Below are 16484 nucleotides of genomic sequence, written 5' to 3'. Positions count from 1 at the left end.
AGACTCTTTAGTCCCACTTCAAATGCTCATTCCCAACAGATTTCTCATCTCATTGGAATCGCTGGAAACCAGAAGGGACAAGGGCCAAAGAGAGACAAGGGTCAACCATTCTGTCTCTGCCCATCCTAAGACAGCTGCTCACAGTGAGTCTGATGCGCTATTCCCATCTTTACACTATCTCTTTTTTACAACAGGAAGTGAACACTGGGGCTCCACCCCGAGGGGGCTTACATTTGACCAAGACTTGGGACGGGCTGCTCTCCACAGGAGGCAGGCCCACGTGAGCCTGCTTGTGAAGCGGCCAGGAATTCCTCCTGGGGGAAGGCAGTCAGGACCGTCATTGTCACTGATAGGTAGTCAGCTGCTCACGTATCGCCAGCTTTGCCCAGGCCTTGAGCTACGTCGCACGTAGGCCCCCAGGCAAAGCCACATCAGAGCGAGTACACACGTCCTGGGATTTGCAGCCGTGCTGAGGCGGCTCCTGACACACGAAGTGGGAGAAGCACCTGGGAGACCCGCGCCGAGTCCCGACAGCTCTGACACTCCCTTGTTATCGTCAGCCTTCTTACAAAACCCTGGTATCCGTTTCCCCAGGCCTACTGCCTGACTGGCTGAGCCTCACGTCGGTGACACAGAGAGGAATGGCGACTCTTTCTCCCAACCCCCCTGCAAGGAGGCGCGTGCCCACATCGCCACATCCCTGTGGCCGTCCACCAAGATTTCCCAGCCCCTGCGCGGCCCCTCCCCCAACACCCGCCCGCAAGGCTCTTACCAGCTGCCCTGTTCTTCTCCACCATCCTGCCCTCTTTCCTGGGGTCCGGAGGTGGGAGGGCTCTCTCCGGTTCTCCAGGGCTGGCTTCCAGAGGCGCGGGTGGGTGCGGGAGGGTGAGGCTCTGCAGGAGCGGCTTCCTGGGCAGGGGCGGCTTGGAGCTCAGCAGCTCCGGGGACCGGGCCTTCCCCTTGCCTTGGTTGTTGGGGGACCTGGCACCTCGAGGCGCAGGGGCTGTCCCCGGGGGGCCTTTCTCATCTTTGGGGAGCAAAGTCAGTCCTCCTCTTTCTAGCCTCATCTCGGCGCTGTATCTCTTTATCCCCTTTGCTTCCTGCGAACAGCCATCTCTGTATTTGAAAGACAGGGAGGTGGACCGGAGCTTAACGGGGAAGGGGTTTCTGTCCTCGCCCGGGGCTGGCTCCTGAGCAGCCGGGCAGGGCTCTCTCGGGCTGGGCGTGGGCACAGCCTCCTGGGCGCTTCCACCCTGCCCAGCCTGGCTGGCCCCTCTGTCCCCTGAATCCTGAGGGTGGCAGTCCGCTGGCTTCTGAGGGTCCAGTTTCCTGATCGGGGGCTCAGGAAGTGACTGGAGGTCATCCAGAGCCGCCTCGCTCCTCCAGGCCAGGCCGCTCTTCAGCAGGGGCAGGCGCACGCTGGAGGAGGGGCCGGCGAGCTCAGAATGTTCCAGCAGCCGGGAGCCACCGGGCCGCGGCCGAGCCCTGCACGAGGACACGGAGAACTTCTTCACGCTCCGCGACTCGCCGCCAGCTTTCTCGGGCTTCCGCTCCGGCGCTGCCTTTTCGGGGCCCTCCTGTGGCGGTTCGGCCTGCTCAGTCTTGGGATACTCCGGGGGGACGGCCTCTCTGTGGGGGACGCAGAGACGGGGCTCCTGGGGAGGTGACTCCACAGAGGCAGGCACAGGGGGCCCGCTGAGGCCCGCGCTCGCCGCCGAGGCCTTGTGCTTTAGGCAGCTCTTGGGCATCGGGGGGCTCGGGGAGGGCGCCACGGGGGCTTCCTGCCCTGCCTGTTCAGGCCCGGGCACCTTCAGCATTGGCTCCGCTTCCTTCTGCGTACTTGGGTCTGGCTCATCCGGCCCAGATGACGTTTCCAGGGTGGAGGTGGCGACAGTCTCAGGAGGTTTTGTGTCCTCCTCAGCCAAGTGGGCTGCTGCTGGGCTTTCCACATCTGCACACGGCACCTGCTCTGCACACGGCACCTGCTCTGCACACGGCACCTGCTCTGCACATGGCACCTGCTCCACATACGGCACCTGCTCCACACACACCACTGCCTCCGCTGTGGCTGTGGCTGGGGGCCCTGGCTCTGTCGCTGGCAGCCCCTCCGCCTGATTTCCGCTCCTTGGGCTTGCATGTGCGGGGTCTTCCGGCAGGGATGGGGACTCCAAGGAGGGAGCTGGGTCTAACACAGGCTCCATGACCTCTGGGGTCACTGGGAGGCTTACAGGGTCATCCCCAGGGGAGCTCCCCTCCTCCACGCTGGCACTGAGTGCTGGGGAGTGCTGCAGGCGCCCACGTCTGGCCCGGGGCCCTCCGGGATGCAGCAAGGTGGCCAGTGCCCTGGGCTCAGCGCCTCTGTCCAGGACCCAGTCCTGCAGCCCGGCCCCGGGGCTCCCCTCTGTGCTGGCTTCGGGCAATGGCTTCTCGTCATATTCCTCCTCCTCTGGCGTGCAGGTCAGGTCGCTCAGGGACTCCGACTGTGCCCGCTAAGAGAAACAGAGATAAAAGACACAGTCGCTGTGCTGCAGTGAATAGAGGAAGCCGCCGACCCCCCTGTTTTCCTCCAGCCTTCACAGAGGTTCGGGACAGCTACAGGGGGCAGCTCAGTACAGGTTCACATGCCAGTGTCTTTCCTTGATCCCTCCTTACCGGTCTACTTGGAACACTGGCTCACAAAGCCAGCAGCACAATGGCAGCTATGTCCTCCAAATACATGTCACCTCCGCTCAGGGGCTGAGTCACAGCACCGGCAGACACCGCGCTGCGGGGTGCAGTGAAGGGAAGGGGACAGACATCGGCCAAAAGTCTGCCGGGCCTTGTGCTCCGTGCTTGGGGTTTCACTCCGCCGGGGGAGAAAGGGGTTACCACTTCCCTTTTTGCACTTGGGGAGCCGGGGGCTCGGAGACGGCGTCGGAACCTTGGTCATGGCTGAGCTGACAGACGGCCCAGCTGAACAGCTGTGCTCCACGCGCCTGTGCTGCCCCTCTCCCCAGGGGTGAACCCTCATGGCTACGCAGGGCTAGTCTTGCTAAAAGACAACGCACGTTATGCCAAACGGGGCCCATAGCTCACCGTGGCCTACGGAACTCGATCCAAAATCTTTGGCTGATGAAGTCATGTGTTCTCAGCACTTTGACTGCATTACTGAGATCAAACAGAGTCCCCAGTCGGGCTCCAGAGGCTGGGCCTGGGTGCCTGCCTGCCTCTCACACCCTCCCTGCTGCCTCCCGACACCACACACCTCCAGGATGCTCTACTGGCACCCTCAAGGGCTGCTCCGGATTCTGCCTCCTATAGGTAGGCCGGCCTGCCCCTGCAAGCTTACAGTCTCCCTTCCCTGGCCTCCCGGAGCCCTGCTGGCCTTCTGGCATTCTTCTGGGCAGCATCTGGATTCTGGTCCAGCTTCCTCCTCACTGTCACAAAGTCAGCTCCTGCTCTCGCAGAAACAAACAGGACGCCAAGGTAATCACACAGGATCCAATAGTGACATGTGAAAATGACCCAAAGGATGTGGAGGGGATTCAGGCTGAACTTTTTAAAAAGTTCATGCCCTTAAACCTAAAGAGTCATCCAGGCTGTTGCATAACCACCTCTCTCGCTTTTCTTTTTTTGAAAGCAGGAAACGAGCCATTGAGCGGTGCGTCTGCAATGGGTTTTTGCTGCTGCTGTGTGATTCTAACATTTCCCGGCTGGCATCTGCTTGCTCACAGAACACAGAAGGACTGTGACAACAACACCTAAGCTAACTCTTGCCCACACGCACAGCTGTACTCTATGGGTGTTGAAAGTGGAAGGTGCGTCGAGAAATCAATAGACTTTACCAGAGCTGTGGCTTCTCAACATTGCCACGACCCCGGCTGTTTGCTACTACCGGGGACTGTTGGTGCTGAGAGCGCTCTGGGTGCGGGTCATGGTTTACAACTCTTGATCTGAGATTCCAGATAAGTCAGTGGGAAGCTGGGGACTGGGTCTGGCTCGGGCACATCCCATCTGAGGCACAGGCAGCACAGGAGGTAGCTACAGTGGTCGGGCTGGAGGAAGGTTGGCCTGGCGCACGGACATGGACCTTGAGGAGGGGAAGACTGCTTCTGCCTCAGTCCAGGCTCTGGCCAGGCGCAGCCACCAGCAGCACGGGGCCCCAAGTCACCAGGTTCACTATGCTGGCTCCATCCCCACGGCCTCCCTGTCACCTTCTGGGGGCCCTCAGAGTGGCTTCGCCATCCAAGGAAATAGCAAACGGGTGGCTCACAGCTCAGGCTGCACCAGGATGGAGCTGAGGTCCAGGCTACCTGTTCTTCCACCTTCTCCTGCCAGGATGATAAAGTTCCTTGGAGCAACACCCCGTCGCCTCTGGCCAGAGGGGGCTGCCCGTGAGCAGCAGGGCAGAGGGCACAGAGGGAAGGTGTCAGTTCTGTCTGAGCCCCAGGTCTTGCACGCGGCAGCCCTGCCAACCACGAGACCCAGGGCTAGTCATCTCCTTGTGCTGCTCCTATTAAACTGGAGCTCACCATAATCCCTGCTCCTGGCACTGCCCAGGCTGGTGCCAGGACCGCCTGGCGTGGTGAGATGTGAATGGAAGTGTTCCTGGGTGACCCACCACCACGGAGTATGGAACCACACGGCGCACGGTTCTGAGCACCAGGTGACACGCCGACCTAACATCTGGGGTTTGTCTTTCTCAATCTCTGCTTTGGTAGGGGCAGAGAGGTTGAGCCAAGCGCACCTGTGTTCACAGTGTCTCGGTCTTGAGAGTCAAGGCTCCTGCTGGGCACGATGATGTTTTTAGGATGTGAAGAGTCTCTTTCCCCCTTAGGTCTCCCCAAGATTCCGAGCCTAGATGATGTGACGCAGAGTTCACGCCACTGGTGACGCGGCCAGCGATCGCTTGCCCAGGCAAGGACAGCTGTTGCACCCGGACAGAGGAACGCACAGAGACCCTGAGGATGCCGGAGGCCCGAGGGGCGAGGGTGCAGGTGAAGGAGAAAGAAGCTTCCATGCCAGGTGAGAGAAACAGGACTCACTGTTCAGTTATGGCCAGAGGGACAGTGGGCTTTGAGGCCCCAGGGTCAGACGGCAGAGGAAGGGGGGTGGCGTGTGGCTCCTTCCCACTCTTGGAGCGGTAAGGGAGCATTGGGGAGCCCCCTGAACTCTGAGAGGGCCCAGGGGGAAGAGGTATCTGATGACCAAGGGGCAGAGGGAGCTGTGGACACTGATGGACAGAGGCCTCCAACTTACAGTTCAACAGAGAACGGAGGGATGGCGGTGCCCAGTGCCCAGTCAGGGACACACAGACGCCTCTGAGGACTTACTGTGTCCAAGCCAGCTCCCTACCAAACAGGGAAGGCGAAAAGGGCAAGGAAGGCATGGAAATGGCAGCGTTTAAATCAAGGAATGACTCTATGTGTGTGTTTACCCATACTGACTATATCAGATGTCCTGTTATTCTACAAAATGAGAGTCAAGAATGAAGTCAAGTTCAAAACAAGAAGGAGGGCTGTGGCTTTGCCCAGGAGGGCCAGAGGAGAATGGTGCTCCTGGCCAAGCTGTGGCTAGTCCCACAAGCCCCTACCACAGCAGAAGACCTCACATGAGGGCAAAACACAGACTGGAGCACCAGAAGAGGCTGGACGTGGCCCTGGCCCAGCACAAGGATGTGCAGGTCCGGAGTGACAGGGCCTTGTCACACCCCTCAGCACACTGGTCTAACCAATCACCAGCTGGTACGTTACATGAAGGTAACCACACCCCCTTCTTCCTCCAGCCAACCCAGTTGCCAGGGGTTTGACAAGCCCCTTCCAAGTGCCCAAGGGAATGCTCCCTCTCTGGAGTCCCTGAAATCCTAAGTGGCCACGGCCAGCATCTCTAGTGGATGCCTGTCCTGGGTGCTTCATCAATACCCTGGCATCACATTGAAGGGAGAAAGGCTGTCAGCCTGGGAGCCCTTCATTCCTGGTGGCCAAGCTGGGCCTGTACCCATTCCTCACCTTGTCTATGGCTGAGGCTTCGTAGGCCCCATCAGGCAGGGGAGGAGGCGGTGATCCCACATGGACCACCATGCCACAGGTACCACCAAGCCAGAGTGCTCCACGATCCAGGTTCTGGGCTGCCGGAACTACAAGATGACCATCCCCCCAGGACAGCATGCCCAAAGGAGGGTGGGTTCTTAGGCACCCACTCTTGTGTCTCAGCTGCTTCTGCCACTCACCTCCATTCATCTGTTCACTCATTCATCCATGCAGCACATTGCCACCGAGTGTCAGCTCTGTGACTAGCATTGCTTTTAGGGGCTGGGAGTACAGGGGGGCCAGGCTCTCAAGGAAGACTGGGAATAAGCGAGGGAGCACAGGCGTTCACAAAGGTGACTCTGTGGGGGGCAGGTCCTCCAAAGAAGAGGCCCAGTCAGGGTGAGCCTCCACAGGGAGTGGAGCTCCAAGCTGAGAGCCCAGTGCTGGAAAGGAGACAGGCAGGGCGATCAGCAGGACCAAGGACCAGGCCTGAGTGTTGCATGACAAACAGGTAAGGAGTCTAGGGCCTGGTGGCACCAAGGTTGGAGTATGGCTTTAAGCCGGGTGCACTGGGAAGGTAGCTCACACACTGCACAGTGGGCTCCTGACAAGCCTGTGTGCAATGAATGAATGGAGTGTTTATGCAAGGGAGAGATGTCTGATTTATGTTGGAAAGACTAGTAACCCCAGCAGCACGGTCCCATCGGCCATGGGGGTGCTCAGGGCGGCACGAGAGGCGGGGTAGGGCTGGGGCCGGGGGTGCCGAGCCTGCCATGCAATTACCGAAGACAGCCGCCTCATTTTACTGGACCGTTGGTTGCGGGGTTTCACCAGGAGCTTGTGCTTGGCTGCAGAGTTGTCCAGGCAGGAGGAGGATTCGGGAGGATAACTGAAGTCAGCCACGGGGGCCAGGCTGCTGTCCGAGGTCCGGGACGTGACAGTGACATCGCTCGCCTGGTCTGGAGACTGCGGCCGGGACGAGGATACTAAAGAGACCTTCGTGGGACAAAAAGGAAGCAAACAAAGCAAGCATGAACCTCCTGCCACAGAGCCAACCTATGTACTCTCTGTTTAATGTTGCACTATCTCTGAGCCTGCGCACCTGTCTCTCCACGGGGCAGGGTACAGGACGCATCCTCCCTTAGGGACCCTGGCACTCCTCTCCAAGGCCATGCAGGGAACTTGGGTCCAGCCTCCTGTGGCAGGATGCTTCTGCCCTCACCCTCCTCACAGCAGATGGCACAGGCACTTGTGATCAAACAACGACTTCCTTTGATGAGAGAGACCAGCCCCAACTCTGCAAGGGCAGAGCCACCCGTCCCTGTCTCTGGAAACCAAGAGGGCAGCCTGGGGTGGAGTTCTGGGAGCTGGAGCCCACCACCTGGCGTCCTATCATGAGAGTTTTGTTCATTCCAGAAGGTCTCTGCATCCTCACACATCCTCTGGGAGAAATCTGGCGTTCAGTCTCCATCTGTTGGATGTTTCTAGTTTAGACCTCAGCAAGGAGGAACTGACAGTCGGCAAAGAGCAAGCATTTGCTAGGGAGGGAGGGGACGCTGGCAGCCGTGTGGACGGGTGTGGGCGATGCTCTAGGACACGTGTTTCAGCAAGTGAGGTCAGGAGGGCTCGCAGAATACAGCCCTGAGCGTCCATGAGAACGTGCAGCCCAGGGGAGTGGCCCAGGGGCAGAGGACAAGCCGAGAGGCACTGGGCTTTGGGTATGACCAAAGCAACAAAGCGTCCACCCAACCAAACTTTCTATACAAGCACAGTGCTCACTATTAGGGTCACGTTTGCATTTCAAACATAGGAACGTAGTTTGATTCACCACACAATGACTTAGCAAGTCCTGATGAAAATAGTCTTTTCAGGAAACGGGCAGAGAGTAAGACATCAGCATTGTCCACCCCCTTCCCATCCCTGGAGCTCCCTGGTTTTTTGTCCACAGCCCTGGAACCCCACATGGAGCAGGTGCCCAAGAGTGTTTGTGGCACTGCATGAGGCTGTCAGAGGGCTGGGCCCCACGACGGGGACTATCCCTGCAAAGCAACAACCTCAGAGAACTTACTCTCCCCTCTCACATAAAGGCCCTTGACATTGTTTGATGCAAGTTGAGCCCAATAACTGGGCAGGAGGTAATTACCAAAATGAGGGCGATAGGAGTCTAAGTGGTCATCATCTATTTTAGTTCTCTTAACTACTCAGGTACTTACAGGAACACAGCAGGAAAAATTATTTTAAAAATTAAACTGCAGGGCTCCTGGCCGCTACAAGAGCCGTGCGTGCAGCTCTGGCTTCTTTTACTGTTGTAGCCAAGGACTCACCTTTGACCTGCAAGTTATGCCTCTCCCGGATTATTGTTCTTAAGGGCCACAGACAGGATGTGTATGTTTTGAAATCAAACTAAGTCCTTAATTTTTACCACTGTCTGGACAAACAGCAGATAAACGGTGGGTAAAATTTTTCTGCTTACTGCTTGGGACTAATGGAACAAAGATGAAGCCCTTGGCAAATGTGGTGACTGCACAAGATGACGCTTTGTGACAACACCACGGGCCTTCTGTCACCCTCCTGTAACCTCAAGGGTTAAACATCCCACTCCTCTTCCATGGGGGTGAGCTGGTTTGTGCTGTCCGGGCAGCCAGGGCTGGGCCCCAGGCCCACGCCGGCCCCTGTGCTGGGGGCCTTGGCACGGAGCTGGTCTTCCTGGCCCCTGACCTACATGCAGACCCTTTACTGTTGTTGTCCTGTCCCCAGGAACTCAGTCCCTCTGCCATTCTGAGAGTTCTCGGGTCCCGCATAGATCAACACCCTCGGGACCAGGGAGTATCATGAGTTGCTGCCTTTTAGCAATGACTTAAGCACGTTGAGGCGGGGTCCTGGGGAAGGGTCGGGGAGGGGCTTGTGTGCCAGTGGGTGATTGGCAGCAGCCACAGCCTTCACTCTGGCCCTGCTGGGCCCCAGGCACCCGATTTCCCCTGGAACCTGTGCTTCTGGTGATACTGGAAGCAGAGGACTTGAAAGTCTCACGTGTGGCCCTTTGCGTCAGGGGACGTGGCTCCAAGGGCCCCTGGGAGAGCTTTCTCCCCAGTGACACTGGGCGATGGCTGCTTCCTGACATCTGACCTCACACAGAGGGCCTGTGGCACTGTAGAGTGGATTGAGGATGGCACACGTGGGAACGACCCCCAGGCTGGGGCTGTGCCATGGGGGTGGTGAGAAGCCCTCCAGCTCTGCGGCGGGGAGGAAGCCCCGAGCTACCGGAGCTCATTTATCCTCCCCAAAATCCTCTGAGGACACAGGCCCCAGGAGGCAACGAACCTGCCCAAGACCTGAATGGCAGGAGGCCTAGACTATGACTGGTTTGACCGAATTTTACCTTAGCCACCATCAAGTGTCATTGGTCAACTCAGGTGGTAACAAAATTTAAATAATAATTGCACATACTTCCTGAGAAATTTATTCTACGAGGAAATACCAGTTTGACCACGTCCTCAAATATTTGTTACTAAAGACTTTTTTTTTCCTCCACAATAATCTTCAGTCAAGCATATGGGCCAGGGGCAGGTGTCGCTCAGAAAACACGGAAGCTGCCCACAATGCCACCCTTTTGGGATTTAAGGAGCCATACATCAAATCCCATGGCACACAAGCATGTTTGAAGAGGCTGCACTGTTTCCTCCTTCGGTTGGCTGATGGGTACACACCGCGGTCCAGGAGCAGAGTGTAATCACCGGCTCTTCCCCGCCCCAGGGAGGACCTTGCTCTGTCTTAAAGGCCTGGGCTGTGGTTCCCTACAAGCTGGGGAGATTGTTTGTGTTACCCAGTAACTAAGACGATCTGAAAGCAATTTAAAAAAATAATAGTTTACAACGACCCTGGGAGAGACTCTGAGAAGGACGAGGCAGGCCCCAGGCTGCCGGGAATGGCTCGCCCTCAGCTCAGTGCAGCATTCGTGCCTCATGATGCTGTGCGGGTTTGCAGCTGGGCCTGCTGTGCAGTGGACGGAAACCACCTGTGCTGCTTTCCCACCTGTCTCGGCGCAGGCAGAGCCGCAGCTCTGTGGGACGGGAGGTGGCACAGGAAGCAGATGGCTCAGTGTGGCTGCTTTTCATCCTGCGGCCCAGAATACACAGCGCCACACCTGCTCCCCAGAGGCGGCGGCGGTGGGCGATGCAGCTGCTCGCAGAATTTTAAGGTGTTAAGGGGTGCAGGGTTAGCCTGGCAGAGTCCGGGAAACAGGCCACACCAGCCTCGCCACCTGCTCTTCCTTCTCTTGGGCTGGAGAGCCACTGTATGCAGCCCACTGTCCTAGGAGCCCACTCTTGGGGGAGGGGACAGGGACAGGTTCCCAGAGAGCGGAACTCAGGGCGGGGCCGGAGCAGGCTGGGGAGGCAATACTTCTCTGGCCAGGTCCAACTGAATCTCAAGCCCAGGGCTGACTCAAATTGAGCCCCACCACAGTCCTTCGTCCGTGTGGCTCCGGGAACCCCGAAGTACACATGCTGATGAGGTTCAAGAGGCTTTCTGGGTGTCCAAGGCAGAGTGGCTGCGAGACGGGGCCACAGTGGGAGCCCACCACTGTGCCATGAACAGCCCCTGGGCTGGGCCAGAGGGGGCAGCATCCTGAGCAGGCCCCGGGGCAGGTGTGGGGCTATAAAGCAGGAACTCTGGGCTTCGTCTTTCAGGTGTGGGCGTTCACCTGGGTAAGTGCAACTCTGTCCACTCCACAGCAAGGCTTGTCTCCACAGGGCAAATGACCATCTGTTTTTTCATTCGTAGACATTTGGCAACTGATGCTCTTACCGCAATAAAGTAACATTTCTAAAAAACGGCAGCATCACATGCTCGCTGGTTAGGCCTAGAATGAGCTCACGGGTTCCTCCTCTCGTGTTCTAATGGGGAAGGTGGTGTTTGGGGTCAGCTCCTGCACCCTGCTGAGGTCGTAAACTCTGGCCTCCTTGTCTTGTCCCTGCTGCAACGTACCTCGTACTGCTAAACCAACATGTTCCCCTGGCCCTAGGTTTCAGACCGGAGTCTGCAGCAGTATTGACTGCTTCCTTCTCCTGCAGGCCAAATGTCAAGACAACAGAAAATAGACTCTAAGATGTTTCCTTTCTTTGGAATGGGGTTCTGTGTCATCTACCCAGACAGGAAAGACGAGGTATTGGGTGGATTGTATTCCACCAATGACCATCACGCAAAAATAATGTCACCCAAACCACACTTCCTAACCAGACCTGAATTTCTGTTAAAAAAAAAAAAAAAAAAAAAAAAAAACAAGAAAGAAAGAAAGAAAAAAGAAAGAAAGAAGAAAGCAAGAAGGAAGAAAGAAAGAAAATAAACACAGCCCAAGGGCCCAGCGTAGGTTCCAGCATCCTGGTCCTCCACCCAGGAAACCCTGGGGGAACACACAGAGCTCCAGATGGCTGAACTCTGTAGTCGACACTGAGGGACACATGTGGTGCCACAGACCGCACTTGCCTTTATGGTTGTGCTAGGACCTGCGTCGTGCAGCAGAGACATCTCAGGGGGGCTCCGGGGCAGCCCGTCGTCTTCAGAGCTCATGCCGGCATCCTCTGCCCGCTTGGCAGGCAGCCCCCCTGGAGGAGGTGGCGGCCCCAGTTTCACATTGCACTGGATTTTTAACTAAGATTGGAACAAAGAACATTTGCCCTTAGTAATTTCATCAACAGCATCTATCCACAAATCTTCCTGCTCCGATTCATTTCTTTGGGGGATATTTTCAACACGCTTGCACACTGCAGGGGACGGAACCAGAAGAGTCCATGCCACCGGCAGGCACTGTCATTTTGCCGAGCCGAAACTCAAGAGCTGAGATCCAGGGGTGACCTGGCGGTGTCCCGAGACAGCTGAGACATGGGTGCGACTCCACTCTACCATGTGCCAGACAAACTAGGCTGGAACCAACGAGAAATCTCTCCACCGCTTCCTGACGTGCAGCCGAGTGAAGCCGACGAGGGGGCGTTTACCTGCAAAGCTTTAATCCGATCGCACACGTTTTCTTGGGAGAACACCCGCACAGGCCGAGCAGGGTCCTGTCCCGACTCGGGGATGAAGATGCTGTCGTGCGAGAGGGCCCGGCTGCCCAGGGTGCCCCTTGACTCCCTAGGAGAGAGGGGCCAGTGTGAGACGCTGCCTGTCTCCCCTCTCCGACGCTTGGGGCTCTCAGGATGACAAAGGAAGCTGGGGGTGGGGGTGGGGGGAAATCACTTCTAATATCCTATTGCACAGTAGAAAAACTACGGATGACAACAGTTCATTGTATATTTCAAACTAGCTAGTAGAGGGGATTTTGAATGTACCCAACACAAAGAAATCTTAAGTGCCTGAGGTGACTAATAAGCCAGTTAACCTGATTCTTACATATTGTATACTTGTACTAAAATGTTACACTGCACCCTTACTGTGTATCCATATAAAGTGAAACTCGAATTTTAAAATGGAGGAGGCTGGTGGGTTACGTCACCGCTTGGGACACCCCACATCCCATAATGGAGTCCCTGGAGTTGAGTCCTTTGATTTTGATCCAGCTTCCTGGTAATGTGCCTGAGAGGCAGTTGGTTATGGCTCAAGCACTTGGGTTCCTGCTGCCTGCATGGAGGCCAGGATGAAGTTCCTGGTTCCTGGTTTCAGCTTGAGCCTGCCCTGGCTGTTGTATGTATGTGGGGAACAAACGAGTGCATGGAAGATCTTTTTCTGTCTCTTTCTGTTGCTCTGCCTTTCAAATAAATAAAACTGAATAAATAAACAGTTTTTAAAAAATGAAATCCGACAGCATGCCCTCTACACTGTTGAATACCACAGGCCACTACCAGGAGCACCGCAGACACAGGAACTCCCTAAGAGGGCGAACGGTTGTGTTTTCTGTTACCGGCAACACCAAGGGTTGACGAGGTGTGAGGTCCAAGACTGGGGGCCTGCAGAAAGAAATAGTGGACACAGGCCAGGTTCTGTGAGGGTGAGGGCAACAGACCTTGCTGGGCCCAAGACGGCCCCAAAACCAAGAACTGCTGACCTGCAAAGCAGCACTCTCTTTGTCTTGCCTGGCTTGATCCGTGCAAGCCCACCTCAGTACCTAGGTCCTAGAGCATGGAGCCCTTGTGTCCCCACCATCCAAGCGCCATGCCCAGCCCCAAGGATCTTATCCACAGGACAGTCATAAAAGACCCTAAGGGGACGTGGGAATGAACTGTCAGACTTTCCGAGCAGCCTCGGCAGCCAGAACAATAGGGGGAAGGAGATGACCGAGTCCTGGTCAAGGAAGGAAAGCCGGCCTCTGCCCACGCTGGACAGTGGCTGGGCACCAAGCCCTCCTCATCCTCTCCCGGGGCATCCTGGCCTCGGTGCGGCTCTGGGGATGCTGAGGCGTAGACCTTCCCTGCTGCGGATCAAAGTGCTGGTCAGTGCTGCTTCCTTTTCAACGAATTTTAGCCTGTAACAGTACGTGTGCCAGAGGGGGCCCGCAGCCCTCAGAGGGTGTGTCCCCACATTCCTGAGAGGGAATCCAGCCAAGCAAAGGGGCTGGGCCCTCCCTGCCACAGCAGCTGTCAGCACAAAGGTCACACAGGCACGTGGAGTTACCTCCCCCACCAACTCCCACCGGCTCCCACCCCACACCTTGAGAATCAGGAACACGGCCCGCATCCCTCATTCAGGGCATGCTGGGGGCTCATACAGCCACAGGAGGCCTCTACAAAGACACACTGGCGGCCGGTGCCGCTGCTCACTAGGCTAATCCTCCGCCTAGCGGCACCGGCACACCAGGTTCTAGTCCCGGTCGGGGCGCCGGATTCTGTCCCGGTTGCCCCTCTTCCAGGCCAGCTCTCTGCTGTGGCCAGGGAGTGCAGTGGAGGATGGCCCAGGTGCTTGGGCCCTGCACCCCATGGGAGACCAGGAGAAGCACCTGGCTCCTGGCTCCTGCCATCGGATCATCACAGTGCGCCGGCCGCGGCGGCCATTGGAGGGTGAACCAACGGCAAAAGGAAGACCTTTCTCTCTGTCTCTCTCTCTCACTGTCCACTCTGCCTGTCAAAAAAAAAAAAAAAAAAAAAGACACACTGGCAACCACACGAGAGGTGATATGTGCCGGGCCACTCACTTCAGTGACACCTGTCAAATCAAAGGATGGGAAGCAACCCAGTGTCCTCCAGGAAGCGCCTAAAGCAATGAACCGTGGAGTGTGGCCAGGCAGGGAACCCTGCCGCTGACCCAGGGGTCGAGGCTGAATTTGCACACCGAGCCCAGGCGACACCAGGTGAGAGCAGGTGTGAATGACAACAAGCAGAGCAAAGCTCACAGGATGCTGGCACTATGAACATATGAGCACACTTCAAAAAGTTCATGGAAAATGCAATCAAAAGTATGAGCTTATTTTGGTGCAAAATTTTTCCCCCATCCTAGGTGGCAACTGTGTATTATAAAAAATGATGCGCGGATTTCAAAATTGTTTTTGCTCCCAAATAAACTCCTATTTTTAATTCCATTTCCCCACAAAATTTTTGAAGTACCCTTGTACATACGAACATGCATGAACATATGTGTGTTGTCTATATGAAAAAAACATAAAAATAGAAGGATAGGTAACAGTATCTTGAAAAAAAAAATACTTCTTCTAGGGGATATAACTAGATGGGGAAATAGGGCACAAAAGTACCTACATTTACAATTTTGTCTTTGAAAACATAAACATAAGATAGAATAAAAAAAAGATGAGGGGGAATAAAACCAGCTCTAAAACTAGAAAACTAGTATAAATAAACCAAACTAATTTTATATCAGATTGCTGACATAACTACACAGAGAAAGGTATGACTTCTAGTAACTTTATGTCCACAAAAGCTTTAGAATGTTTAAAAATTTGAAAGGTAGGGACCGGCACTGTGGCATAGTAGGCTAAGCCTCCACTTGTGGCACTGGTATCCCATATGGGCTCCAGTTCATGTCCTGGCTGCTCCTCTTCTGATCCAGTTCTCTGCTATGGCCTGGGAAAGCAGCAGAAATGGCCCACATGTTTGGTCCCCTGCACTTGCATGGGAGACCTGGAAGAAGCTCCTGGATCCTGGCTTTGGATTGGCTCAGTTCTGGCCATTGCGGCCATTTGGGGAGTGAACCAGTGGATGGAAGATCTCTCGCTGTCTTCTCTCTCTCTCTCTCTGTAACTCTTCCTCTCAAATAAATAAATAAAATCTTTAAAAAAATTGAGAGGTAAAGAAAGAGCAAGTGAGCGAGGACAAGAGTGCTCCCATCCACTGGTTTACTCCCCAAACATCCACAAGGGTCAGGCCCACAGGCCAGGCTGAAGCCAGGAGCTAGCAACTCAGTCTGGGTCTCCCAGTCGAGTCACTGGGACCCAGCTACTTGAGACTGGCTGCTGCCTCCCAGAGTCTGCACTAGCAGTAAGTTGGAATTGAGAGTGGAATCAAGACTCAAAGTCAGGTACTCCATGTAGGATGTGGTGTCTTAACTGCTAGGATAAGTGCCTACCCCCTAAATGACTTTTGACTCTACGCCCAGAAGAAGATAGGTTCTAAGAACAACAATAAATACAAGATGTCAAACTGCACCTGGCAGTCTTCTTTGGACTAATACTGACAAAACAGCAAGAAAACAACCTGTATTTGGTACAGGTTCTATTAGGTTGGTGCCTAGCTTGGGTCTGGCCCAGTCCTGGCCTTTGTGGCCATCTGGGGAGTGAATCAGAGGATGGGAGACCTCTCCCTCACTGTCTCTCCCTCGCTTTCTGTAACTCTGACTTTCCAATAAAATAAATAAATCTTAAATAAAATTTAAAAAACAATATAGAATAATCTTTAGAGTACATAGTTTCTGTGAGAGAAAGAAGATAATGAAATTATTACAGGACAAAAAAATAGATAATTTTGGTAATATCATTAAGTTTTTCAGTACAAGAAAAAATAGAGTACAAAGACTCAAAGAAGTAAACATTTTCTCTTATTAAACTTGGATTGGAAATGAATCCACGTATTATTCCCTTTAAAAAACATATTTTTAGCTATATGTACTGAGAAGGTCTAGAAGCAATGATAGCCCACTAGCAATGTTCACCCCTGGCAGCCAGAGTGTGGTCTCTAAGCACCATTCCACACTAACAGGAACGAACTGGGCCTGTGAACAGAGCGTTGATGCACCTGGGGTGGGAAATACACAAACGGAGCCTGGGATCTCCCACGAGGCAAGAGAGCAAGCAATGCGCTCATGTGAAAGGAATCCAGGAGCTAATATGAAGTGACCCCCAATAGCCGGAGACAGGACAATCTGAGCATTAAAATGCATAACGACAGCCATGGGTTAAAGCAAACCAAATATATAAAAACCATTAAGTCCACAATGATACATGAGGAGAAAAACAAAGAAAGGGTAAAAAAAAAAAAAAAAAAACAACCTCCAAAACTCATTGATCACCACCGGAGTTGCTGTGGTACCAGGTCATTA

At 54.9% G+C, this 16484-nt stretch overlaps 1 protein-coding gene across 9 annotated transcripts in view; it reads right to left on the bottom strand.

Moving 5' to 3' along the window:
- CRACDL (CRACD like) overlaps positions 1-16484 on the bottom strand; it is a 135203-nt gene that overhangs the window by 20073 nt on the left and 98646 nt on the right. For all 9 annotated transcript variants that reach the window (XM_017339740.3, XM_070068743.1, XM_070068741.1 and 6 more), the window contains 4 exons: positions 12002-12137; positions 11493-11657; positions 6792-7004; positions 773-2489 (listed from right to left, as the gene is read on the bottom strand). In XM_017339740.3, coding sequence (XP_017195229.3) covers positions 773-2489; positions 6792-7004; positions 11493-11657; positions 12002-12137 — 2231 coding nt within the window. The remainder of the gene's footprint in view (positions 1-772; positions 2490-6791; positions 7005-11492; positions 11658-12001; positions 12138-16484) is intronic.

This window comes from Oryctolagus cuniculus, chromosome 2 (genome assembly GCF_964237555.1).
Source record: "Oryctolagus cuniculus chromosome 2, mOryCun1.1, whole genome shotgun sequence".
In the NCBI taxonomy this organism is placed as follows: domain Eukaryota; kingdom Metazoa; phylum Chordata; class Mammalia; order Lagomorpha; family Leporidae; genus Oryctolagus; species Oryctolagus cuniculus.
This window is presented reverse-complemented; position numbering and strand designations above follow the sequence as displayed.